This window comes from Aulonocara sp. 'chitande type north' Nkhata Bay, linkage group LG19 (assembly GCF_057382095.1).
Source record: "Aulonocara sp. 'chitande type north' Nkhata Bay isolate Kocher_YH1m ecotype deep benthic linkage group LG19, A_spYH_male_GT1.1, whole genome shotgun sequence".
In the NCBI taxonomy this organism is placed as follows: Eukaryota; Metazoa; Chordata; class Actinopteri; order Cichliformes; family Cichlidae; genus Aulonocara; species Aulonocara sp. 'chitande type north' Nkhata Bay.
The window spans coordinates 6,349,675-6,377,240 of NC_141362.1; the positions used below are offsets into that span (position 1 = coordinate 6,349,675).

At 41.2% G+C, this 27,566-nt stretch overlaps 3 protein-coding genes across 4 annotated transcripts; 2 read left to right on the forward strand and 1 right to left on the reverse strand.

Annotated features, from left to right (window-relative positions):
• Positions 1–2,442: 2,442 nt before the first annotated feature.
• On the forward strand, positions 2,443–4,327 carry dtd2 (D-aminoacyl-tRNA deacylase 2). The gene is made up of 3 exons (XM_086275666.1): positions 2,443–2,771; positions 3,067–3,136; positions 3,242–4,327. The coding sequence occupies exons 1-3, from the start codon at positions 2,661–2,663 to the stop codon at positions 3,565–3,567; spliced, it is 507 nt and encodes a 168-aa protein (XP_086131792.1). The 5' UTR covers positions 2,443–2,660; the 3' UTR covers positions 3,568–4,327.
• A 2,402-nt stretch (positions 4,328–6,729) lies between these two features.
• LOC147306372 (uncharacterized) lies at positions 6,730–21,436 on the forward strand. Of its 2 annotated transcripts, none has more exons than XM_086274215.1 (19): positions 6,730–6,958; positions 7,596–7,719; positions 8,226–8,362; positions 8,457–8,626; positions 9,295–9,478; positions 9,754–10,007; positions 10,091–10,176; positions 10,321–10,382; positions 11,806–12,044; positions 13,234–13,423; positions 13,499–13,540; positions 13,633–13,756; positions 14,264–14,405; positions 14,488–14,652; positions 14,761–14,833; positions 18,631–19,229; positions 19,353–19,470; positions 19,950–20,019; positions 20,987–21,436. In XM_086274215.1, exons 2-19 carry the CDS (start codon positions 7,596–7,598, stop codon positions 21,313–21,315), a joined length of 3,108 nt encoding a protein of 1,035 aa, XP_086130341.1. In that variant the 5' UTR covers positions 6,730–6,958; the 3' UTR covers positions 21,316–21,436. The 2 variants fall into 2 exon arrangements, with proteins under 2 accessions (XP_086130341.1, XP_086130342.1); XM_086274216.1 differs by having other exon boundaries at positions 13,636–13,756.
• Positions 21,426–27,337, reverse strand: LOC147306373 (uncharacterized). The gene is made up of 4 exons (XM_086274217.1): positions 26,566–27,337; positions 24,969–25,169; positions 24,210–24,420; positions 21,426–23,012 (listed from the first exon to the last, which is right to left on the reverse strand). Exons 1-4 carry the CDS (start codon positions 27,320–27,322, stop codon positions 22,760–22,762), a joined length of 1,422 nt encoding a protein of 473 aa, XP_086130343.1. The 5' UTR covers positions 27,323–27,337; the 3' UTR covers positions 21,426–22,759.
• Between the last annotated feature and the right edge of the window lie 229 nt (positions 27,338–27,566).

Genomic DNA, 27,566 nt, shown 5'->3' on the forward strand with positions numbered 1-27,566 from the left:
CACAAGTTACCATCAAGTGCGGGATCTACCAAGGAGATGCTCTGTCCCCACTGCTGTTCTGCATAGGCCTGAACCCCCTCAGTGAGATCATTAACAAGACTGGCTACGGATACCGACTACGGAACGGAGCAGTTGTCAGCCACCTCCTGTACATGGATGACATCAAGCTGTATGCCAAGAGTGAACGAGACATCGATTCACTGATCCACACTACCAGGCTATACAGCAATGACATTGGAATGTCGTTCGGACTGGAGAAGTGTAGTCGGATGGTAACAAAGAGAGGGAAGGTAGTCAGAACTGAGGGGATTGAACTACCAGAAGGCAACATTGCAGACATAGAGGACAGTTACAAGTACCTGGGGATCCCGCAGGCAAATGGGAACCATGAAGAGGCCGCTAGAAAGGCTGCAACCACCAAGTACCTGCAGAGGGTCAGGCAAGTCCTGAGGAGTCAGCTGAATGGTAAGAACAAGATCCGGGCCATCAACACATACGCCCTGCCCGTGATCAGGTACCCTGCTGGGGTAATAGGCTGGCCAAAGGAGGAGATAGAAGCCACTGACATAAAGACAAGAAAGCTCCTGACCATGCATGGAGGGTTTCACCCCAAGTCCAGCACCCTGAGGCTGTACGCTAAGCGGAAGGAAGGGGGCCGGGGACTGGTGAGTGTCAGCACCACAGTCCAGGATGAGACAAGGAACATCCAAGAATACATTGGGAAGATGGCCCCAACTGACCGAGTGCTCAGTGAATACCTCAGGCAGCAGAAACCCAAGAAAGAGGAGGGAGACGAGGAACCATCATGGAAGGACAGGCCCCTGCACGGTATGTACCACCGGCAGATAGAGGAGGTGGCTGATATCCAGAAATCCTACCAGTGGCTGGACAAAGCTGGACTGAAAGACAGCACAGAGGCACTAATCATGGCAGCACAAGAACAAGCTCTGAGTACAAGATCCATAGAGGCTGGGGTCTATCACACCAGGCAAGACCCCAGGTGCAGGCTGTGTAAAGATGCCCCAGAGACAATCCAGCACATAACAGCAGGGTGCAAGATGCTAGCAGGCAAGGCATACATGGAACGCCATAACCAAGTGGCCGGCATAGTGTACAGGAACATCTGTGCCGAGTATAACCTAGAAGTCCCGAGGTCAAAATGGGAGATGCCCCCAAGGGTGGTGGAGAATGACCGAGCTAAGATCCTGTGGGACTTCCAGATACAGACGGACAAAATGGTGGTGGCTAACCAACCGGACATAGTGGTGGTAGACAAACAGAAGAAGACGGCCGTAGTGATCGATGTAGCGGTTCCGAATGACAGCAATATCAGGAAGAAGGAACACGAGAAGCTGGAGAAATACCAAGGGCTCAGAGAAGAGCTCGAGAGGATGTGGAGGGTGAAGGTAACGGTGGTCCCCGTGGTAATCGGAGCACTAGGTGCGGTGACTCCCAAGCTAGGCGAGTGGCTCCAGCAGATCCCGGGAATAACATCGGAGATCTCTGTCCAGAAGAGCGCAGTCCTGGGAACAGCTAAGATACTGCGCAGGACCCTCAAGCTCCCAGGCCTCTGGTAGAGGACCCGAGCTTGAAGGATAAACCGCCCGCAGGGGCGTGCTGGGTGTTTTTTATATATATATATATATATATATATAATTTTTAATAACATTTTTATAAAAATAGTTTTTATTTTAAATTAAATTGTTAAATAATAAATTCATTTAGTAATGTCTGAATAAATAAAATTATTTAAAAACGTATTTGTAAATGAATGTACAAAGGCATAATTTATTGTACAATTCATTATTCAAAGACAGAATTCTTTATTTCGATGCATGTGGCTCCTCCATGGAGTACTAGCGATGCCTTGCAGAATAATCTCTGCACAAAGGTGTCTGGAGTTACCTTGGGATATGCATTAGCCTCTCCTCCCACTCTTCCAGCAAGATCGTGCTGAGAGTCAAAGACAGGTGGCCATATCTCTACAGTCTTTAATGTAGATGTTGATAAGTTTCTGTAAGACTGCTGCTTCACTGATGATGTTCACATTAAGGAATAAACAGCACTTGTAAATTCATAAATAGTTTGAACAGCAGAGGGCAGCATAAAGCAAAGCAGTGAATGAATGGGAGATTTCAACAATTACAGAAAAAAAAGATACACAGATGAAAATATGTTATTTTCATACAGTAACCTGATACCCTATGGAGGGACAGGTCTTTAATATATATATATATTATGAAACACGTATCAACAACAGGGGATTAAAAAAAAAATTTATTCTTTATTTTTTCTCACCTATTTTGATCCTGAAACTCCGAACTAATTCTCTGAGTGGTGAAAGGTGCTGAAAAGTCCGTTTAAAGACGACACAGAGGAAAAAGGCAAGTAGGTAAGGACGGTATGCGAAAGTAGCGCGCAGTCGTGAACATTTCTGAACAGTTACAGCCAATGTCGACACGGAAGTGGGTTATATGGGTCACATTTTTTTCTCATTCATTTCTCTCAGGTGTTAGAGAGGTTTAGCGCTTTTAGGGAGAGACGGTTAGTTAATATTATACATGTTAAGCAGTTTCTCCTGGACGCTAAAGCACTGTTTTGAAAAGTGGAGATTGTTAAGACGTATAAACAAAGGAGACAGGAGTTAAAGCCTGGCAGTAATGACGGAGAAAGGCTGCAATCCGGTGGCCCGGACGGTACTGCAGCAGTGTTTGCAGGCCAGGCTGCAGGTGAAACCAGCAGATGAACACTCCGAAGCTCAGTTTGTCCAGGTGAGAGACGCATTCTTTATCACTGCTTTGCAGACATAAACCAATCAGTGCTAGCAATACTGATAATATGCTTAAAAAGCTATCAATATAAAACAAAGACATTAAGTAAATATTGACAAAATCAATATCAATTACTAGTTCAGAAATACAAAGTAATGTATATATTGATTCACGGATGTGTGTGTCAGACCTTTTCTTATTTTGACTTTATATGTGTTGCACATGATGCAACATCTTGGAGAAAGGACATAATTTTTACTGTATTTAACATTTCTGCTTTTATCTGTACTCTCAGATTGAAAGAGGGATGGTGATCTACATCTGCTTCTTCAAAGGAGCCACAGATGACATCCTACCCAAGATGGGTCAGTGAATTTTTTACTTTTTTCTTTGTTCTAAATAGTGAACCCCTGCTTCCCTGTGAATCCCTCCACAGATGATAAAAAAAGTTGTGTCCTCGCTCTGTCCAGTGTCCACGCTGTTGAACCTGCGGCTGAGCGAATCGGATTCTGGGAAGATGGTGTCAGTGTTGGACCTTCCCGGGAGTTTGCTGATTGTCCCTCAGGCCACGCTGGGAGGAAAGGCCAAAGGCAGAGGCATGCAGTACCACAACAACATCAGCAAGGAGGATGGGCTGCGACTGTACAGCGCATTCGTTGCTCTGTGTGAGAAGGAGCTGAATGCTGCTGTAGCTGAGAGCAGCGCTGAAGTGACAGTAAAACACGGGACCTATGGTAACAGACAAGTGCTGAAGCTTGACACCAATGGACCATACACACATCTGATGGAGTTCTGAAGCTGAGCTCACCATCTCAGAGACAACATGTCATACTATTGTGTCTACCAATGCAGCTAGAAAGACTGATGTACTCGTATCTGAGTTGTGCATCTTTCAATATAAACAAAATAAAAGAGATTTAGAATTTGTCAGTTGTTTGTGTAATCGGCCAAAACTGGATTGTGTATGAAGGCTTTCTGATACTGTGGGACACTACCAGTCTCTACAAACACATGAAAAACTGAAAAATGAAGAGAGAAGGATGGAAATCCCTCAGCCAGACACAGACAGAGTGCTGTATTGTTTTTATTTATTGTTTAGTTAGACTGGGAGGAGCTGCTGGCACTCTTTTAGTCATGCCTTGGAATAATTGTTTTGCCTAACTGAACAAGTCGCCATGCATGTTGTTTTTCAGTGAGGCTTAAAAATGCTCTCAAAACAATCTATGCCACATGCTTTAGTGATGATTCTCTTATATTCAAGTTTTATTTATATTTCTTCAGCTTCTTCAGATGATGATAACATTGTGTGCCTTGTTAATTCTTTTAACAATCACTGCTTTGCCAAACTCAATCAAGTCACTCAAAAATTGTTTCTCATTCACTGTGGATAAACAATCAATCTCATGGCCTACGAAACACCCATCAAACAACCGAATGACTGTGATTCCATGGGTTTTGTGGTCCATCATAAATATTTCCATAAACCCTTTTGATTCTTATAATGAATAAATTGTAATAATTATTGGATACTAATAAGAGCATTACTTTCATTATTGTTCTTTCCTCCATCTCAGCATGCTGTGTTACTGTCTGATGATCACTGGAATGCATTACTCAGTTACTTTGTAAACAAAGGGATGCACTTGAGATCCCAAATCTCTCTAACTTCCACCCTACTTTTAAAATACCTCCTAACTTTAATGTGTGTAAACTTGATGTTATATTGCTACTCTAGCACTTCATTTTCTTGGTTATATTACCCTATTAATTCACATAAAATAAACAAATATAATAGCAAATATAAAAAAACAAAAGTAATAAACAATAATATACCAATAAAATAATCATACACATTTAAATAAAATTACATATTTGTGTATATTTACTTGCAGGTATTTGCACAGCTGTTGCATTCAGATTGATGTGGTTCTGGCAAAATTTAAACATGATAATTACCCAGCTGCAGGACAAATGTGTACAATTCTAGGAACTATAACTCACAGACAGTAATCATGTAGCTATATAATGAAATCATTAATACGATCTTGTTAAACAGTTTTTATACTACACTTTATCACTGCCATATAACATAAGATGTGAAACTTGTTGTACCATCTCACTATAGATGTAAGTAAGCTGGACTGCTGAAATAGCAATACAATTTACCTCGTTCACCCATTCACGCTCACTCATAGAAGCACTTTTTGCTATGCTTTTCCATTTTCCAACAGTTGTGATCATAATATAAAATAAATGTAGACTTATCTTTTTATAATGAGAGTTTACAGCACATGCTGTTTCGCTCTCTTCTCTGAAAGTTAAAAGGAAAGAAGACAATAACAGACAATAACAAAAAAGAGAAAAACAAGACAAGAGGAAAGTCAATAAATGATTTCAGCAACTACAAAACCTGCTGGTTTCAGGAGGAGTTGCCATAATAATATAAAGTAATCATACACTTATCTTTTTCTAATGAGTTTACAGCATTTGCTATTTCGTCCTTCGTCTCTTCACTGAAAGTTAAATAAAGATAATAACAAAAAATTAAATAAATAAGAAGAGTTACCGATCAGAGTTCTGATACAGTCATAGAATAAATATGTGTCTACTTATCTTTTAAAATTGTCATTGTTCTTGTTTTCTCCATTCTCTCTGAAAGGCAGACAGCAGATGAAGAAAAGTAAGTTAAACAGCAAAGTAGACAGAACAAGTACCTCTCAGGATATCTCATAATGTGTGCATTTCTACTGGACACCTGTCCCAATGTTTCTCATAAGAATCGAATATCTTTGCCACCAAGCAACAGTGAATCATACCAAGAAAAATCTGAGGCATCAGAGTGAAAAATAAATAAATAAAAATCACAGTCAATAATAATTTGGGACATAAAGTCTTCAAAACTAAAATAATACTGTCATTTGATGACTTCCTAATTAAAATACACAGCTGGGGGAATAAAGGCTCTGTATGCCTCCTTTTAAGCCATCTATCTATGTATGTTAACTGGCACAGGTCAGTAACAGACCGGGTGTAAAAAGAGCATCTTAAGCTGGGAGATTTTGTCAGGCATAAAGATGAACAGAGGGTCACCAATCTGCAAAAATAAAAAAAACGAGAAACCAAACAAACAAACAAATAAAAACTGCATCTACAAATTGTGGAACGACTTCAGAATAATGCAGAGAATCAATATTGGATGGCTGTGGGTTTGGCAGTACTGCATTTAAAAACGAGCATTGATCTTTGTCCCCGTCTGGTGGAAACCAATTCCTCTGCCCTTGCTCCTTGATGGCTGGAAGTATCATTTACTTACTTAGACTTATTCGTCACGATCACATGACTCTGGTCTTGCAGAGAGAACAATGCGTCCTCCGGAGTTGCGAGGGGCGCTCTTGTTTCTGTCAGAGAACGGAAGTGAGCTACACTCAGTAAGCTTGGGTTACGGCAGCTTCTGCAACCTGTGTGAAATCATTCTTCTGTCAAGTGATGACCATGTGACAGCAATTAAACTTCCGTTAAAATTATTTCCTGTGAAAATAAAAGCACTGAAAACGCAAACAAACGACTACCATTCAAGAAATAGTTTTATAAGTGTACTTTGTTTTCTTTTATATATGTATTTTCTTCCCATCACTACCCATCCGTAAAACGTTGGGGTTTTTTGGTATAGCTTACTCATTTGATTCAACTTATTGTTGTTTGTTCAAAAATATCATATAAATCGTTTTTGAATGAAATATATCATTATAATGTAATTTATTACTATAGAATACTTGGCATGACTCAGTCCCTGCGACCAACATAATACTTGTAATTGTTTCGCGAACATGAAAAAAAATGCACTTTTCGTTTTTTAAGGGCTAATTACTTAAAAAAAAAAAGAAAAAAAAGAAAAAATAATTGACAAACGTAATAACCCTTATTTTGAAATTATCCATACCGGAACGTGAAAGATTATTACTGCGGGACAAGTTTGCGCGGAACAAAACGCCACAGTTAGCTATTAATTTGCTCTTAAAATATGTTTCTTTAGAGCACGTGTGTATAAATTCAGATAATTTGAAAGAAAAAGATTTAATTATTTGACGAAATCTGTGGGAAAAATAAGTACTTGCAGTAGAATTTATGTTAAAAGTTGGAACCGGTGTAACGAGGATTTGTGTCGAATAGACGAAAGATGATCTAAGGTAGGGAAACGTCTGCTTATTTCACGACACGTTTCCACAATTAAAATAATGTCGGTTTACATTTGCGCATGTGCGCGCCACAAGAGCAGGCCTAAATATGAGACTACGTTTTTTATTACAAACCTCTCGGCATTTACTTTTTATTTTTTTATTTTTGTACTTGTCAGTGAACTAATTGATTAACAGTAACTAAATGTTAATTGCTTGTTTTAAATAAACCACCGCCAAAAGCCAAAGTGAGTCAACACATTATTGACAGAATACCAGTTATTTAATCATAAGCACCAAGAAAGAGAGAAAATTCATATTTAGTTCATAATTGACAGACCATTGTGAACTTGCCTTTAAAATTTACAGTATTTAATGAAACATTTTAACTTACTATTGTTCAGTATGTATTGTACCTGCATTTTCTTGGATATCATTTATTACAACAAAACGTTATCATGTACTCATATTTTCCTATAGTGATGTCTTTAATTGACTTCTTCTGTCCAAAATACAGACCAAAAAGTGATTTAAAATTTGTCATCACAGAAGGCAAAGCTTGTAATTGCAATAATCTTTTGTGATTGTTAAAGTTTTAAATCACCTTTCTTAACCTCTCTGTCCTTGTTTCCCACTTTTCCACCTGCAGATGCCCTCTTATGCCTTTCTGGATTGTTTGGAGCATTATTTACTGACAGGAAAGTTTCAAGTAAATACATCAAAAAGCTGGAAAAAGCTGGTCTCTAAAGATAGCAAAAAGTTTACTTACAAAGGTACAGTAGATGTTACACACAAAAAAAAAACAGTTCTCAATGTTTGGCAGCATCAAACAAAATGTTTGTATGGTGTTGAAGAGACATTAATTGAAGTTTAGCCAGCGCTGTGACCCTGTGCTCAGTTTGGTGTAATACCTATATTGACCACAAGATGGTGCTTTGTTGTGAGAACTACTACTACTACTGTTGTGACTAAAATTTATATATAATTCATTGTGCTACATTTAGGTGGAAGTAAAATTTCTGATATGTTTTTAGATCATTTTAAGTTGAAATTTTGAATAGCTAATTAAATATTAAAATGTATGGATTGAAAACCATTGAACCATTGCCACAAAAGTTGTTCCAGTAACGTCACATCTTCAGAATCTATGAATTACCCAATGTTCATACACCCATGAACATTTTGTAGATCACCTGGATAATGCATGAGAGAAAGCACTGCCCTGAATATAGCCTTTCAGTCACTTATTAGGAATGTTGCTGAATGCTCAAACCTCCAGATGGCTGTTTGTGGCGGTCTTATCGAGGCCGCCTCCTCCGTGTCGTTAGGAGTGACGAAGAAATACGTGAGATCCTGATACAATACCACAATAACAACAACCATGCGCGCCGGGAACGGGCAGTAAGGGAAATAATGGTGAGTTTAAATGAGGTGTGTTCTTTAAGTCACCAAAATGGTTAAAATTAAGGCTATTCATAGAAAAGTGTTTTAACTCTTGATGTCCATCCAGCTGATGTATTACTGGGTTGGAGTGACTGCGGCAGTGAAGAACTGGATAAAGGCTTGTGACGTTTGCCAGAATCAACCTACTAAAGAGCTAGCTAATCTGCGCGTCCAGTTTTGCCTGGTTTATGGTTGTGATTCTTCCAGTTACATACACCCTGAGATCACCTTCCACAGGTCAGGTGGCGTTACACACTGGGCTCAATTGTCTCAGATCTAAAACAAAAAAATTGTATTTTGCACAAAGAATGATTGAATAACTAAAACAGAACTTACCATTCATGTTGTAATAATATGTGAATGACAGGTTGCCATAACTTGCCGTAATTTGTGTTATGTGTGTATAAATTGACAAATAAGAACTTTTTCCAGTCAATACACATTTTAAAGATATGAAGATGTGAGAGAGATCTAGAGATAAAGTCAGCCAGAAGAGGTCAGATTTCAGGCAGTTCTTTAAAAATAAACAAATGAATTTCATATGTAATGTTTTAACCGCGGGAAGGATTTTAATTTGAAGAGACATGGTATTAAGCATCCTAAGAAAATAACTGATTTGTTTGGCACTTTTTAAATTACAAGCGGAGATAGCAGAGGGCTAAAAAAGCTTATGGGGGCTTTGGAGTTGAACCATTTTGAGCTATGAGCCACCCAGGATTTCACTTTGATTCACTGAAGACAAAGTATTGTTGGAACACAATATTCTTGTATTTTCCAGAGTGCATTTACTTAGAACTATAGTGGACCTTAAATGGAGCCTTGTGGTACACCACAGGCAGACTTGGCTTTTGTTCAGCTTTCTCTGTAAGTTCTCCAAAGCAAAACTGGCCTTTGTGCATCTGCAGGTTTCCAAAGGACCCCGGGCAGCGGCAGAAATGGCTGACAGTTGCGCAGAGGGATGAAGGCTCGCTGCGCTCAAACTCCTACATCTGCTCCCGACACTTTGACCCATCCTGCTATACCCTGAATGAGGACGGTCAGCCGACACTATCATCAGATGCTGTACCCAGCATCATGCCCGATGAGGAGGTGACACAAAAGACTGAGAGCACATTAAAAACCTGTCAATTGTAATTAGCAAGTCTGCGGATTTACTTTTGGGTTTTTTTTTTACTCACTTCATTCTTCTTAGTGTTTGGACCTGCATATTTACTCATTTCATTACAAAATTTGCAGTGCTTTCAGAAACTTTAACAGAATTAGGCAATAGTGCTTTTTTCCCATCCAGTCCTGCAGAAGCGTACTAAGAGTGTGGACTTGAGTTAGTTCTCAGAGCTGATCAGGTAAACCTATGTGCCTTTCAGGTGCCCATTCCTTCAGATGAGGAAGTCCTGCTTTCCAACACGCTGGAAGACCTCATCTCTGCAGCTGCTGCTAATACCGAAACCGAAAAGCCCCCTCATCCAGCCACTGATCAGTCGGAAACCCCTATGGAGCTGCAGGAACACCAGTACTGCTCGTCAGCTCCAGACTCCACCGCAGTCCAGACAGTGAAGGAGCACACAAGGAGGAAGACTGTCATTGAGCCAACTTTCACCACGTACAACCATGTCGCCAGGTATGTGTTTGATGACACGAAAACTTCACACCCATGTGACGCATGTTCGTTTAAATTAGCATGTTTTCTTTTGCATACTTTAGATATCTGAGCCACAGGATTTTACCAACGCAAAGCAAGAAAAATAGAAGTGCCTTAAAAAGGATGGCCAAGCGCTTTGGCCTAATAGGTGAGTGGAAAGGGTTTTAAACACAACAAGCAATACTCATTTTTATTTGACTGCTTCAGTGCTCTAAAGGAACACATTAAATCATTTATAAAGGTGCTGAAATGTTCATAGTCAAACTTTAGAAATATGTCTTTTCTTTTTAAGATGGAGTGCTGATGTACACACGGGCTTCTCGACCTCTCAGCGTGCCACGCAGCAGAGAGGAGGTAATTGCTAGCTTACAGATTTCAAATGAAGACCTTTTGTGCTGGTGGTCAGTGGTCAGTGGAGGAAACACTTTGTTTTATGACAGTTTACGCCTTATTATAACACATCTGGAAGTGTTAATTTCAGAGACTAAACACAACTGGTTAAAACCATCAACTAATCTGTATCTTTACATCACTGAGGAGTGGATAATGGCATCTTAAAGTGAAAGAGATTTTCACTTTAAGTACAGGTTATATTCTTTATTTAGTTCTTGCAGAAGCTAACAACAATGAAAATTCGTTCAGCAGTTATAAATGGAATCAAACAAAACAGTCAGCCATTAATTTCATCTGACCCTCATCACTTCATCTGCTGCTCTTCTCATGACCCTCTGAGATTGTGTGAGCTGGCAGGTCCCCGTTTTCTGCAGGTTGTGGTCCTGTATGGACCAGCTCCGACTCGTAGTCAGACCACATCAGGATCCTCTTCAGTTTGCGTTGAGAACGCCATCATCTACCTGCTCAATCGTGTCTGCACCCATCCGTACTAGCCAGCGAGCACTGCGAGTGTCATGTTTTTTTAACTTTTCCAGTGCATTCAACCCCATGAGGCCAAACCTCCTGGGTGACAAGCTGAGAATGATGCAGGTGGATGCTTCTCTGGTGTCTGAGAGGCAGATGTTGTCCAGGATAAAGACAATGCTGGACAATACCTCCCACCCACTCCATGACGTGCTGGCTGGAACACATTCAGTGAGAGACTGAGATTACCAAAGAGCACCACTGAACGACACAGGAAATCATTCCTGCCTGTGGCCATCTCCCTGTACAACTCATCCATCTAATAGCTACACTGTAAACACTGCAATAGTTACACCCTTTTTGCACATGCTCTTTTCTACTCTGTAATATTCTTGTGAGTTATTGATATTTATTTATAATGATCTCTGTTAATTCTTGATATTTATAATTGAGTGATTTGTATATATTAGCGCTATCTTTTTAAATTAGTAAAATCTGTAACATATTGTATTGTTTAAATGGCTTAGTCTGTTACTGTTACTGCCTTGGAGCAACCGTAACCCACATAATTTCCTTGGGGATTAATAAAGTATTCTGATTCTGATTCTGTATGGGCCACTTGGTTCTGTCACCTTTGCACCTGGAGCACTACACCAGTGTCCTTTTTGCAATGAGCATTAAGGTGTCTTCGTGTTGTTGGAGGAAGCCTCCTAAGAGCTCCAAAATCCAGGATTTTTTAAATACTGTTAACATCTCTATTTGCACATCTTTCCTCAGCCCATGCCTCAACTATTACTCAGACTGACATTGCATGATCACATAAGTCTTATGTGATCTGTAATTTGCATAATGGTCTTACAAATACTATTAAATATCCAACCATGCTTTGCTAACCAACTGTGCTTCCTTTTGATCCCAGGTAAACTCAATCCTGCGAGAGTTTCATGACAGCAAGGGCCACTATGGTCAGGGGGTCTGCCAGCAAGAAATTTCAAAGCACTTCCACTGGGGCAGCATGACTCGAGACCTGGCTAGTTGGATCGCCAACTGCCAAACCTGCCTTAACAGAACCAAGAGGAAGTGGATGCGCTGCAGTGTTCTTGGGTGCACAAACTGCTGTGGACCAGTAGAGAGACGCCTGGGCCTCACCTTCCACAAGTATGAATCGTTTTTTTCTTGATTGTTTGCTGCTTATACTACGAAAGTAAACAGAGAAACACAGAATTAATTAATGAAAAAATAATAGTCCTAAAACCTTTAGGACTTCTGCGATAAAACATACGGTGTTCGCTCCTGTTCTGGTGAGAGTTTAGTGTGCAGATTATGCTTTATTTTTGCTCATTTCTGTTATTTTATCATGAATGTGATGTCACAAAGGCAGATGTTATCCCTCTAAGTTAAAAGATCAGGCTTTTAAGCTAACTGCTGGGTTAGCAATGTTTTTATTTCATACTTATATGTTGAGCTGTTTTTTTTAAATAGGTTTATCTGGTGCAGATAAAGTACATGCACAAAGTATACAGAGTTTTGCTTATGTTTATACCAAGTGCATTTGGAAGATGGTCGATCAGAAAATTAAACTGGGTTTTAGAGAAGTTGTTATTGATAAGCTGCTGCTTTTGTTTTAGCTATAAGATGAACCTGCCCTGAGCCAGAATAAGATAATTTAGTTTGTGTTTTTGAAATTTGAAGCATGGAGAACATAATAGAACCACTTTAACCACTTCTATATCTTACTTTGTTCTTGAAAGGACAAAAAACCCCAATAAATATTAGTTTTTGTGCTATAGGTTTTGGACCATTATACATTAGAAATCAGTAATGGTGCATTTGACTGAATATAATTGGTACACTTAAGAATTGATGTTGCTTTTGCAGCACAAGGATGCCCAAATATTGTTCAGGGAAGGTTTGAAGAGCACAATAGCTTTGAGGTGTTGACTTGGTCTCCAGATTCAATCAATCCAACCAAGCATCTGTGGGATGTGCTGGACAAACAAGTCGGATCCGTGGAGGGCTCACCTTAAAACTTACAGCACTTAAAGGATCTGCTGCTAATATCTTGATGCCAGATACCACAGCACACCTACAGGGGTCTAGTGGAGTCCATGCCTTGATGAGCCAGAGCTGTCTTGGCAGCAAAAGGGGTACCAACACTTTGTTAGACAGGTGGTCATATTGTTATGCCTGATCGGTGTACTCTGACATGTTACTTCTTGGCTACTTAATGCAATACCCCAAATAAGGCTAAAGGCCTGCCCTTAAACCCATATTAATCATGTAGCTGTGACTTCAATGTGCTTTGGTAAAGTGTGCGTACTTCTTCATCATTAATATATTACCCTAGGTTTCCTCTTCACAATGCAACTCTGTTGGCAAAGTGGTTGAAGGCTACCGGCCGTCCAAACTGGCATCCTCGGCTCCGGTCTTCCATTTGTTCGATACATTTCACTGACGACTGTTTCAGCCATAGTGGGGAGGTCATCACCCTAAATCCAGATGCTGTGCCTGCACTCTCGGTCCACACGGACTCCGCAGTGAGCATCACAATTACTTAGTATTATTAATGCAACAGTGTCACAATTCTAATAACTGATCTGTTTCCTCCAAAGGTCCCATCCAGAGGGGCGAGCCAGCCTGCGGTGGGGGAGGAGGTATGTTGTAGATTTGTCAGGTTGACAAAATTTTATTTGCTGCAGAGATTCATGAACCATATGTATTTACATGATCTACGTCTCTGTGTTAGCAGGCCATTTTTGCCAAGTACGATGCTGTGGAGCTCTACCTTACCAAACGCACTTACCCACCTGGACTGAACTATGTAGAAAAGAACACCTTTAGGAGGTTCTGCAAGAAGTTTGCCATTAAAGGTTCGTACAAATCTGTGTGTTCAAAACTCCTAAAAACAAAATACTAATAATGCCTGTGTAGTGCATTTTCCATGATAAAACACAGGCATGCAGGTATGCATAACAAAGGAGTTTTAATTCCAATATTATTTAGGAAAAGAACGTCAATATTTTATACTATGCACTGCTGGGAACACAAACTTTAAAAAGGGTGGTGGGAAAAATCTCCTTAATAAAAATAGAACCCATTATGCTAATGTCCAGCTTCAGATTTCTGTTCTTCATCTTTGTATGAGTCATATTTTAAATTAGAGCCCTGCGACAGACTGGCGACCTGTCCAGGGTGTACCCCGCCTCTCGCCCCATGACAGCTGGGATAGGCTCCAGCTCCAGCAAAAATCCAAATATAATGATACAATATACACAATGGCACTTGTGCCTCTGCTCAAACATAACTGGAAAGACAAAGGTGTCAATTAGTCTGTTTCACACTGTGCTGTAACATTTACCCTACCCCTGCTTTCCCAGACGGTGTTCTTCATACGGTGAAGGGAGACCAAATGCGTTTGGTTTTGAGGAACAGGCAGCAGGTTGAAACCGCGCTGGTGGACTATCACAACGAGCTCAACCACCTCGACGTCAACAAGTGTCTCAGACTGCTGAATGAGAGGTTTCCCCTCGCGCTGTTTCTCGTTAGTGACACGTTTCAGTCAGAATCATCAACACGGTCTCAGATCTGCACTTTCTTACAGATACTTCTGGAGAACCATGAGGCCTGATGTTGTGCAGTGGATCAACAACTGCTCTCAGTGCAGCATGAAGAAGACGAAGAAACCGAATCACCAAGCAGAGGCGAGAGGTTTAGCGGTTCAGACATCAGCTCAACTACAGGAACTGACATCTCACGACTTAGACAGGTAATTTCTATCTTAGTATCTCAAAGTACTAGTGAACTGTTGATATGGTTTCCCCATTTTTATGTCTAATATCTACCTGCTCTTCTCTCTCTGTCTGCATGTTGGCAGTGCGAATGATGAGGATACTGATAGTGATGGTGATGCAGAGGAGCAGCTGACAGTTAATTCCAAGGACACAGTGGTGGGTTTGCCAAAGCTTTAGCTCCTTGACTGAATGATTTTAGGCCTGTGGCTCTGACTTCTTTAGTGATGAAGACATTTGAGAAGATATTTAAGAAGGAGATTTTAATGCAGGTTGAACACCATCTTGACCCCTTCCAGTTTGCCTATAGAGCAGGGAGAGGTGTGGAGGATGCTGCTGTCACACTCCTGCATCTCTTGTATAAGCATCTTGAGGCCCCCCACACCCATGCAAGATTATTATTTGCTGACTTTTCATGTGCATTTAATACAATTCAACCCCTCTTACTTGCTGACAGGCTTTACAATCATTTCAAGCTTGACACTAGTCTGGTCGGCTGGGTGACAGACTTTCTGACTAATAGGTCACAATGTGTGAGGGTAAATCATGTCTTTTCTGATGTGCTCTCCTCCTCTACTGGATCACCCCAGGGTTGTTGCCTCTCTCCCAAATGAGTGTCGCAGCAATTTCACAAACAGACACATCCTGAAGTTTGCTGACGACACAGTGATCGTCAGTCTTCTAGTGGGGGACGAGTCAGGCCATGGACAGGTTGTAGATGATTTTGTGAATTGGTGTGATGAGTCCTTCCTTTCACTTAACGTGTCAAAAACTAAAGACATGATTATTGATTTTAGGAAGTCCTCTTATAGCTCATCACCCACTATCATTAAAACTGCCGATATTGGGATCGTTGAGAGTTATAAATATCTAGGTGTGGTACTTGACCATAAACTGTGTTTTGAATCTCATGCTGATGCCACTACTAAAAAAGTTCAACAAAGACTGTTCTTTTTAAGGAAAATGAGATCTTTTAACGTCTCATCTGAGATGTTGTCCTTGTTTTATAGAAGTTTTATCGAATCTGTGATGTCTTTTTGTATCGCTGCCTGGTTTGGTAACCTGACGGTGAAGAATAAGAATCGGTTGGGACTTCTGGTAAAAACTGCTAGCAAAATTTCAGGGCGCTGGCAAGATGGACTTTTGGCCATTTACAATAGAAATGTACTTAGAAAGGCTCATTCTATTATTAATTGTGTGAACCATCCACTTCACAGTGAGTTTGAGTTGTTGCCTTCTGGCCGCCGTTTTTAGAGTACCTCCGAGGAGGACTAAAAGACTCCAGGTCTCTTTTATCCCTACTGCGTCTTGTCTCCTTAATGGCAAATAATTGTCCTTGAATTTTCTATCATTATTATTGTTATTATTGTTTTATAGTATTGTTCTGTTTGTTCTTATCCTCCTGCTGCTAAACTAATTTCCCCTTGTGGGACAATAAAGAAATTGAATTGAATTGAATTGAATTGACCACTTAGACAGGCTCCAAACGTGAGTCAGAATTAAAAAGCACTTTTGCAGCTTCCTACTCAAACATTTTAGGATAATTTCTGCATTCAAACATACAGTGGCTTGCAAAAGTATTCGGCCCCCTTGAACTTTTCCACATTTTGTCACATTACAGCCACAAACATGAATCAATCTCATTGGAATTCCACGTGAAAGACCAACACAAAGTGGTGCACATGTGAGAAGTGGAATGAAAATCATACATGATTCCAAACATTTTTTTTACAAATAAATAACTGCAAAGTGGGGTGTGCGTAATTATTCAGCCCCCTGAGTCAATACTTTGTAGAACCACCTTTTGCTGCAATTACAGCTGCCAGTCTTTTAGGGTCTGTCTCTACCAGCTTTGCACATCTAGAGACTGAAACAGCTCCAGCTCAGTCAGATTAGATGGACAGCGTTTGTGAACAGCAGTTTTCAGATCTTGCCACAGATTCTCGATTGGATTTAGATCTGGACTTTGACTGGGCCATTCTAACACATGGATATGTTTTGTTTTAAACCGTTCCATTGTTGCCCTGGCTTTATGTTTAGGGTCGTTGTCCTGCTGGAAGGGGAACCTCCGCCCCAGTCTCAAGTCTTTTGCAGACTCCAAGAGGTTTTCTTCCAAGATTGCCCTGTATTTGGCTCCATCCATCTTCCCATCAACTCTGACCAGCTTCCCTGTCCCTGCTGAAGAGAAGCACCCCCAGAGCATGATGCTGCCACCACCATATTTGACAGTGGGGATGTTCAGAGTGATGTGCAGTGTTAGTTTTCCGCCACACATAGCGTTTTGCATTTTGGCCAAAAAGTTCCATTTTGGTCTCATCTGACCAGAGCACCTTCTTCCACATGTTTGCTGTGTCCCCCACATGGCTTATGGCAAACTGCAAACGGGACTTCTTATGGTTTTCTGTTAACAATGGCTTTCTTCTTGCCACTCTTCCATAAAGACCAACTTTGTGCAGTGCACGACTAAGACAGCAGCTGTAGATTCCCCCACCTGAGCTGTAGATCTCTGCAGCTTGTCCAAAGTCACCATAGGCCTCTTGGCTGCATTTCTGATCAGCGCTCTCCTTGTTCGGCCTGTGAGTTTAGGTGGACGGCCTTGTCTTGGTAGGTTTACAGTTGTGCCATACTCCTTCCATTTCTGAATGATCGCTTGAACAGTGCTCCGTGGGATGTTCAAGGCTTGGGAAATCTTTTTGTAGCCTAAGCCTGCTTTAAATTTCTCAGTAACTTTATCCCTGACCTGTCTGGTGTCTAAATCCAATCGAGAATCTGTGGCAAGATCTGAAAACTGCTGTTAACAAACGCTGTCCATCTAATCGGACTGAGCAGGAGCTGCTTTGCAAAGAAGAATGGGCAAGAGTTTCAGTCTCTAGATGTGCAAAGCTGGTAGAGACATGCCCTAAAAGACTGGCAGCTGGAATTGCAGCAAAAGGTGGTTCTACAAAGTATTGACTCAGGGGGCTGAATAATTACGCACACCCCACTTTGCAGTTATTTATTTGTAAAAAATGTTTGGAATCATGTATGATTTTCGTTCCACTTCTCACGTGTGCACCACTTTGTGTTGGTCTTTCACGTGGAATTCCAATAAAACTGATTCATGTTTGTGGCTGTAATGTGACAAAATGTGGAAAAGTTCAAGGGGGCCGAATACTTTTGCAAGCCACTATTTATGGTGGTTGATTTTTTTGTGTGTTTATTTCAACATCCATTTGGATATTGGTAGCTTTTGGCTCCAAATAAACACAACAACACAGTGGCAGTCAAAATGCTCATATAGGAAGCAATTTCGTGACATCATCAGTCTCCTATGCCTGATACAAACATTTTTATTTAAAAAAAAAAAGAAGAAAAATAATCTGTCAGCTTGTCTTGGGATCCAAGTTTTTCTTGTGTTGGAGCTGTTCAGTTGTTGGGCTGCTTCAAGCTAATTGGCCTTTCCATCCAGCAATCACTGGATATAAATCAGAAACCTCATAAGAGATAAGTACGGCACTCAAAAAGCTTGATTTGATAATTCTGCAGCAGTTCGTTGAAGAAATTCTAGAGGAAAAAGAAGCTGTTCTAAAAATCTCAGACAAGATCAAATCTGTCGCCGGTCAGCTTTTCTGAAAATCTTGTGAATGTGATAACTTAAGAACGAGCCAGCGTAGGATTTTGAAATTGATACCATTGGTGTATCTGCTAGGAGGCTGAGGGCTAGCACTGGCAGCTGGCAGTATTTTTCAATTAAGATTAGACAGATGATTCTATGCATGCACATTTTATGAAACAGAAGTTACTTAGATACCAGAGCTCAGATAAATGGCTGCAGGTAGCACGAGTTGTTTCTAGAAGAACAAAACAGTAACAGTTCAGCCTCTAGTAAAGAACTAGCTCATGCTCTGCCACCTCCATAATTATGTTGTATGTAAGTTATGAAGTTGAACTGACTTTGTCTCCCATCTCACTTGTAGGATGAACCTTCTTCCAGTTTGTCCTCCCAGACTGAAATTCACGATAATCCTCAGCCCAAAATTCCCATCCTCCTTCACCTGAAAAATCCCATCAACTTACAGCCCAGGTCTCCCAAAATCCCCTCTGTCACAAAGCTCTTGTCTATGAAGAGAATGACTTCTTCGCATTTTGAAATACATAAGGATCCTGAAAGCTCTAAGAAGCAAAAAAGGATAGAGAATCCGATAAATCCCCAGCCAGAGAAGCTTGCACAGCCTCAAGAACAGGAAAAAACAAGTAGCCCTCAGGGCAACAATGGGACACAACACTGCATCCAAGCACAGCTTGTTTTAGAGCAGCATGCTCCACTGCAGCACATTCAGGCTCCAAGTCAAAAAAGTCCTCCAGAGGCACATACATCAGCACAAATCCGAAGTCATTGCAGTGTCCAGCGCACAGTGAAGAAGAAAAGAGGCCCAGAGGCAGATTCTTCAGCTAAATGGAGCTCTAGCAGTGGTCTGGAGCCTGTGATGGCCCTGAGCACCAAACCCTGGCCTGTCTTCACCATCGGTAGCTCTGCTGTGGAAAAAACTGCAAAACCCTCGCCTAATGCTGACAGGTGCAGCACAAAATATCAGTCTTTTTATACCTATTTTCATTATTTCATATTCTGATTTTGCTGGCAGGTGGTGTTTGTCAGAGGTTTAATGGGTTTGTCGTCTGTTTTTGTGTGTCCGAGCAGCTCAGCTGTTTTTTATAGGCCCATCAGGCTTCAGGCCCGAACTGTCATTCAGCAGTGTAGTCACGCAAAGATTAAGCTCAAACCTGCTGTGGATGGAGCAGATGCTCAGTGGGCAGAGGTGGGTGCGTTTGTTTTTCAATGTATTTTATTTAATTAAGTCTTTGTCTTGTCGTGGAAATGTAATAATCATGTCCTGCTGCCCCCTGCTTTGGATTTTGGTGTACTTTTATCAAACATTTGATTAATACAATACGTTATATTTTGTGTGATGGTGGTTTATTAACAGTTACTGGATTAATTTAATCAGTTCTCATAAAACTACTGTATTTAAATCAGTCTAGTCACACACTGTTCGGTGAGTATAATCCAATCTCGTGTGGATATTGAGGTTTATGACTACTCAAACCTTTTCCATGTTCAGAAAGGATATACAGTGTAACAGGCTGAAGCATAATGTGGCACTTTATTCTCATAATTAATGAAATGTAAATGCTTACTTGAGGTTAAAACATTAATGTGTGAGACTTTGTTTTTATGTGCGATCCTGTAAAGTACCCAATTAATTATTGTTTCCACACTGTGCCTCCCTCTCCTTAGATTCAGCAGGGATTGGTTGTCTATGTGTGTTTCTTTCACGGAGCCACTGAAGATGTGACAAATGAGATGGGTGAGTTACTGCTGCACATGTTAGCTGACTCACAGTAGCTAATAACCAGAAAACGGTAATAGCAGCTTAGACAAATGAATTTAAATTAACTACTGAAAGTTGCTCACCTTAAATTTCTTATAGAGATCCAGAAATTGGTCTTTGAGCCAAAGTGGAAAAAAAAAAAGTGTCAAACAGCACTTTGGAAAAAAAAAAACAACCCACAAAACATGTAAAAGTTATCCAAACAACTCAAACACAGTATGTACGCTCACTGCTCTTAAAGGCAATGATCTTATCAGCTAAGAAAAGGAAACTCGGGCTATAGTTCACACAGGCTGATCAAATTTAGACAACAGAAGACTGTAAAAGCATTGCCTGGTCTGATGAGTTTTTCTGCTGTGACATTCTGACAGTAAACAACATGAAAGTGTGGATCCTGCAGGTTGGTGTGGGTGGTGCATGTGTGAGTGTAGGATATTTATCTTGGCACACTCTGAGCTGCTTGGTACCAACTGAGTGTTGTTTAAACACCACAGCCAACCTGAGTATTATTGCTGACCATGTCCATCCTTTAGTGATCACGCTTTACTCACCACCTGATGAGTAAAGCGTGATCATGTGCGATTGTGTTATGTCACAAGGCTCGGATCATCTTAAATTGGTATCTTGAACATAGCATTGAGTTCATTGGATGAGGTGGAACTGGAGATTCATGTTATGGATCAGCTGCAGCTGTGTGATGCTTGCATGTAAATATGAACCAAAATCTCTGAGGAATGTTTCCAGCACCTTCCTGAATTCATGCTAAGAATTAATCCAGGTCTGAAGGCAAAGGGGGATCCAAGCAAGGTGGACATAATATGAATTTAAGGGGTAATCTTATGTTAACAGGATGATAAATTTATGTATAACTAAACGTAACAGTCAAACAGATTTCCATCTTGTGGCCTAAGGCTTTGTCTGTTTTCCACCGTGTCCTCAACAGCCAACACTCTGATGACTACCAGGCTTTTCCGGAAACATTCCGGGCATTGTGTGTCCCTCCTGGATCTTCCTGGAAGTATTTTATTTGTCCCCCAAGACTCCCTGCTTGGGAAGCCAGCACCCAACAGAAGGATGCAGTACAAGGGTGGATGCGAGCTGTGGTGGGGTGCTCAGCTCTTCTCAAGTCTGGTCTCCGCCTGCAGAGAACTCATGACAGGTTCAGCGAAGTGCACAAATGCAGGTGTAAAGGTAGAACATGGACTCTATGGACGGAAACAAGAAATCGCCCTGAACTCTGTGGAGCCGCAATCTGTGCTCCTGGAGTTCTGAGGTACATCTTAACATCAGTGTGGGACATTCAGTACTTCATCTGGGCTTTCTTCCATCCCTCATGTAAAGGTTAAACTAGTGTTGTGGAATTTTCATGTTAATAAAATCTGCAACAAGGTCAGCTGTGGTCAAGCTATTTTAATTACTGCATGAAGGAGAGACAACACATCAAATATCACAGTTCTGCAGAATCTTGACTAAAATACTCAAAACAGTTAGAAGTTCTATATCAATTTTTTAGGACTCTTCCATATTGTATAAATCACAGGAAAAAAATGTTCTAATGAATTTTTATTCATCCATAAAAGTAAAACACTCAGCAAAGAAATGTAACATTAACCCTGTTGAACAAAGGAGTTTTTAAAACGAACCCTTCTGCATTTCTTGCTACATTCAAATTGTAAAGCTAAAAAAAAATAAAAATAAAAATCTGCAGACATTTAGAAAAATGTTGCGCTTCAGAAATAACTGTAGGGCTTGTTGAAAAGCAATAAATGAATAAGAAATAATTAGCTTACACAACCTGAAAGCTCAAATATTGCAATGATCAATTTGAAATCAAAAAATTAAGTCACCTGGACTCAAAACGTAACAATAATGCGTTTTTGCAGTAACACAGAAGCCGTTTCTGGTCCTGACATTTCATGTAATGGTTTCAAAACAAAAATATTTTGACCACTAGACAACTTTGATCCTGAGGTTTTTGTCCTCTTACCCAGTTTAGTTTTTTCTGTCAAGGACGCAAAGATCTCCATTATTAAAATAATGAACCTATTTTAGAGTCTTTTCAGCTCTTCAAACTATCTTTAATTTTTCATCCAGAAAGCAAAACTCAGATGACCCAACAGCTAAACGTTTGCCTCTGACAGATGTGTCAGACACACAGGCTGATCCCAGCACAACTCTGTTTAAGAAAGAATTTTTTAAGGAGTTTTCAACGTAAACTGCCTTCTCAAAACATGACTTGCTGCTACTGTTCTTCATGTGTTACATTATGTAAACAGTACTGTCAGATCTTACAGAACAAAACGGGCTACTTGAATCAGTCACTTTGGGAACTGGAATAAACTGACAGATCTGATTATTTAAGAGCTTCTTATGTCTTTAAAGACCATGCCTGAGCATGTAAGGCATCGTTTAACAATGCACATAACTAACGTATTTTGTTTGTGGATTACAAACCAGCCAGACATAACATGATGCAACTGCTACTCTGCTCTTCTGTTTGTTGCAAAAAAAAAAAAAAAAAAAAAAAAAGTGTCACATTTCGGCCTATTTATTAGCTTTATGACCGAGAAGACCTTCAGTACTCCTGATCCATGGCTGCCTTCATATGCCTTCAGACAACGGGTCTTACCTCAGGTCTTCTTGACACTGCTCATTCTGGTGCAGTGCTTTTGGGAAGAAAAATAACTTAATTCCCACATTTCTGCCTCGCACCCGTTCAGTCTCCTTCCCACACACAGTCACATTCACGCAGTGGGTTCCTTTGCCGCATCGTTGTTATGACCGTGATCCTGTTCTCAGACAGCTCCTGCAGCTCACTGATCAGCTCCTGCACAGATGGGCTCGGCCAAGGGTGCCCGTTGAGGTAATCTCGGAGGATGAACGAACGCTCCACGATCAGCTCCAGCCGCACCAGGTGTCGCAGCTTGTGGAGGCTCAGCAGGTCTTTCTCTGGTTCCCGGCGGAAAAATCTGCAGGAAACAGGACAGGACTCGTTAACGTACCTCAAGAGCAGGTTCACAATATCTTATAGGGTTGTAGTAAGGTCATTTTCTTGTTTGCTTGTTGAAATGTCTTTAAACAGTAAATGGACTGGTACTTAAATAGCACCTTTCTTCTCCAGCTGAGAACTCAAAGCTCTCATTCACCCAATCGAACACACACATCCATACAAGTGCTTTTCTATGCCCAGGCGCCTTAATCCAACATCTCTTACACACGCACACATCCTGATTAAGGCATCAAAGCAACTCATGGTTCAGATTCTTGCCCAATGGAAATCTGACCACTGACTTTCGGATTGGTAGACAATCCACATCCTGAGCCACTGCCACCCTCATTTACTTATTAATAGGTCTATTGTAGGTCTTTGGGTCATGTGGACCTCATACCCTGTTATACAGATACAAAAAAAAAAAAAAGGCCTGCAGCTTTAAAAAACAAAAAACAAAACAGGAAACAATTTTTTCCAGGAAAAAACAAACAAACTTATAGTTAATTTAAAATAGCTGATGCTAACTGAGCAGTTGTAGGGGGGGACTTCCCGATTGACACAAGAAACAACTTGCACAAATCAAACTGCCACATCCGATCACCACTGAACGGACTAAGATTTCATCATGTATAATGCTTTAGTGCCCTGTATATTTTGAGGCAGGTTATATAGAAGAGAAGTGCACATTTAAACAATCAGCATTTCTTAAATGACTGATTAATGCTTATTTTCATTTTTAATTAACAGTAGTTTGTGGAGACCTCTTCACTGGGATTTTATCCAAATCTTCCCTTACTTAGATCATTACATTTCTTGAAACATAATTTTATTACAGGGATTAGACATTTTAAAAAAACAAAAAGAACAAACTGTTCATTCACTGCAGAAAACTGTCCCCACAGATTAGTTCCCTGCAAAATCTTGAAATGACCAAATTTATCCAAATAATTTTGGGTAACCCAAATTTTCATTATCTGATGGGATAATCTGTTAGTTGAAAATGAATCTAAAATGTTTTATAACTGAATACTTGTTTTTAGCCATTCTTAAGGAAAAACCTAATGTTCTCAAATGAGAAGACATTATGCTTTACTTTATGATAAATAATACAGTCTGATCAACATTCTCCTGCTTAGACTGCCAGGCAGAAAAACTAGGATGAACTAAGGCTCACCGTATCCTGAGTGTCTTGAGTTGAGGAAACAGCATAGGGATCCGTCTGCAGAGACTGCCACTGGAGCGGTTCTGTTCAATATCAAGGTGCTCCAGTCCTGGAACTTTAGGCGCAATAGAGTCCATGTCTTTCAGCGTTATGGCTACTCGCAGCGTCAGCCTGGTCACACTGGGTGGGATGGTGGTGGTATAGGTAGTGAGAGAATTCCCACCTACAAGGACAGAAAGCAGCACCAAGAGTTAAGGAGAAACTTGGATTTCGGGCGATCGTGGCTCGAGAGTTGGGAGTTCATCTTGTAGTTAGGTCGAGCCCCGGCTCGGACAGTCTCAGTCGTTGTGTCCTTGGGCAAGACACTTCAACTACCGCCTACTGGTGATGGCCAGAAGGGCCGATATGGCAGCCTCGCTTCTATCAGTCGGCCCCAGGGCAGCTGTGGCTACAACTGTAGCTGCCTCCACCAGTGTGTGAATGTGAGTGAATGAATGAATAGTGGAATTGTAAAGCGCTTTGAGGGTCTCGAAAAGTGCTATATAAATGCAATCCATTATTATTATTATTATTTCCCCCGCCTGAGGCTCAGTTCTGCTTTGAAAACCAGGAATTAAGATGCACTGACATTGCCAAATAAACTGCATATAACGATGCAGAAAGATGCTTTTTAAACCTGCGCAAAAAATATTAGTTGCCTAACAATTATGCAGTTGTCCCAGACCAACTAAAAGAAACCCACACAAACTGCAGAACAGCAGAGTTACTCACCGATGATAGTGAGAGATTTTAAGTGTTGCAGAGGACTCAGCCAGGCCTGCAGGCGACACTCAACGCCCTCTCTGATGTACCTGTACCTGACGGCCAGCGACTCAAGAGAGGTGAGACTTCTCAGCGCATTCTCTGACAGGGTGGTTTCTGGGTAATCCACCAGTTCCAGAGTGGTCAGCACAGGGCCACCGTAGCAGAACACTGCAGGACCAAAAAGTATGTTTATTTCTATATCCTAGCACAGGGGCGTCCAACTCCAGTCCTCGAGAGCTACTGTCCTGCAGCTTTTAGATGCATCCCTACTCCAACACAGGTGAATTAAATGATTGGATTACCTCTTCAGCATGCCATCAAGTTTGGCAAAGTCCTGGTAACAAGCCATTCATTTGATACAGGTGTGTCAGAACAAGGATGCATCTAAAAGCTACAGGACAGTGGCTCTCAAGGACTGGAGGTGGACACAACGGACTTTGACCACAGTGCTGCACAGCAAATAAAACCATCTGCAGTTGTAATAGTATAAAACGTTGGGTAAAAGTTGCAGCAATTAAGTAAGAAACAGAACACTGCAGTATGCAGTAAGGGAAACTTGTCTTTAGTCACTATTTGTACATGACCTAATCTGCAGCTTGGCAGCAGAAGTATTTTTCTTTTGTTTAATCAGCCCTTTCAGGATATGTTAGTTTGTTGATATAGTGGCACAGCCATCTCATTATGCTGGATACTTTGTAATAAAAGCATTTACACAAACTAATCTGTTTGGCTTTGTTCTTCTCCTGGTTCTTACCATTGTTGCTGCGCTCGTCCCTCTGGCCCTCGTTTGGAGACAACGCACACTGCTTAAGCTGATGCAGTGGACAATGAGGCCCACTGTGTCAAATGCAGCACCGAGATACAGTAATACTAGTACAGCAGATTGGCCATATGTATCAAAACTGCAGTATCAAAACAAATTTCTCCAACACACTAAATTAAGTCTAAAATTTGGATTTTGAGTCATTTTCCTTTCCACTGCCATGTTTAAAACAAGCTGTCCCTGTCACTAAACAAATATTTGAAATTGTCATTTGAGGTAAAGTGAACTGACCAGCAGTAGTTCGTGTGATTAGGCTAGATCGCGGATTGCATTCAAGGTTTGTCTATGTGTAAGAGTGCAGGTGCAAAGCACACGTCTACAAAAAGTTGTTTCAACCTAGACAAATTCCCAGGAAAAACTCAGGGCTATGTGGCAACTTCAGCGTCGTCTGTACTGGGATTTGTAATGCTGTAACATAATGTACACTTACAAATAATAGTCATAAACATTATCCTAAACACACTGCATTGGTGTTACTGGTGTTGCAAGTTTGCAAATAGGGCATTTTTATGTAATTTACAAGCTAGAGCATATCTATGTGCAATATTAGAATATTTAAGGTTTGTTAATAGTGACCTCCTGAGCCAACGTGCGTTAGGTCTCTTGATGAATGTGAAGGACAGCATAGAAAATCTTGAGGACAATGGCACAGTTCTTGGCTTACCAGCTCTAAAGCCTGGTTTTGATGCTTTGATAGCCTATACCACAGCAGTTTCCCGTTGGATGAGTGACGAGACTCACCTGGTTGGTCCGGGTCCGCTGGGTTGAAATAATCATCTGGCAGGGGCTCCGGCGGCTCCCCTTTCATCCCCCAGGATAGGTGTTTGAGCTTGGTCAGGTTCAGAAGCAGGTTGTGGAAAACACTGCAGGGCACCGGCCTGACCGTGTCCAGCCCGTAGCCCTCTCCCTGCTGGTGGAAGAGCAAGTACCGCAGGTTGACCAGGTGCGACACGCTGTTGACGAACTGCACCGTGTTGGGCAGACGGACGTTGCACACGCTTAACTGAGTCAGCCGCCTCCCCAGCTGGACTGCCAGATTGTGCCCCAGAACCGGCTCGTCCCAGATAGCGTTTCGCACCCCGACACCCCTCAGGTCGGGGAACCTGGAAAGGGCGTCCAAGTATTTCTCCTTATACTGCCGTCCTCCGTCCACAAACACAATGGTGGAGAGTGACGGGAGGAACTTCACGAGGCGTCGCCACTCTTTGCGCCCCAAATGCCGCACCGTTACTCGGGTGAGACTGCGGTAGTTTAAAGTGTCCCAGAAGCCGTACGTATAACGTCGGAGGTCGGACAGCACTACCGTGTAGTCTCTCCACAGAGACGGGTGGTCGACGAGATTCTTTAGGTGCTTGCAGCAGAAGCGGACAGTGTGTTTTTCCTCCGTGTTCAGGTAGCTGAGAACATAGACCCAAACTTCTGGTGGCAAAAGCTGTATCCGTTCCATAGTTAATGTTACTACCCGATCCGTACCGGAAACCCGATCGGTACCCCGCATGCGCGAAAGGTTTCTACTTCCGGTCGTAGCGTTTTACGATAGTTCTGGGTCAGAGTATCTGTTAAGATGTTAAGAATAACAAGTATATCTTAAAATGTTTGCAATAATGAAGCATTTCAGTACAATGTAGACAAAAACGAAAAATAAAAAGATAGTTACGGATCAGGACTCCCCGATCCTTACTGCGCATGTGCAGATGTTTTCTTCTTCTTCTGTTCGTTTAATGGCAGTGTACTCCCCAGTG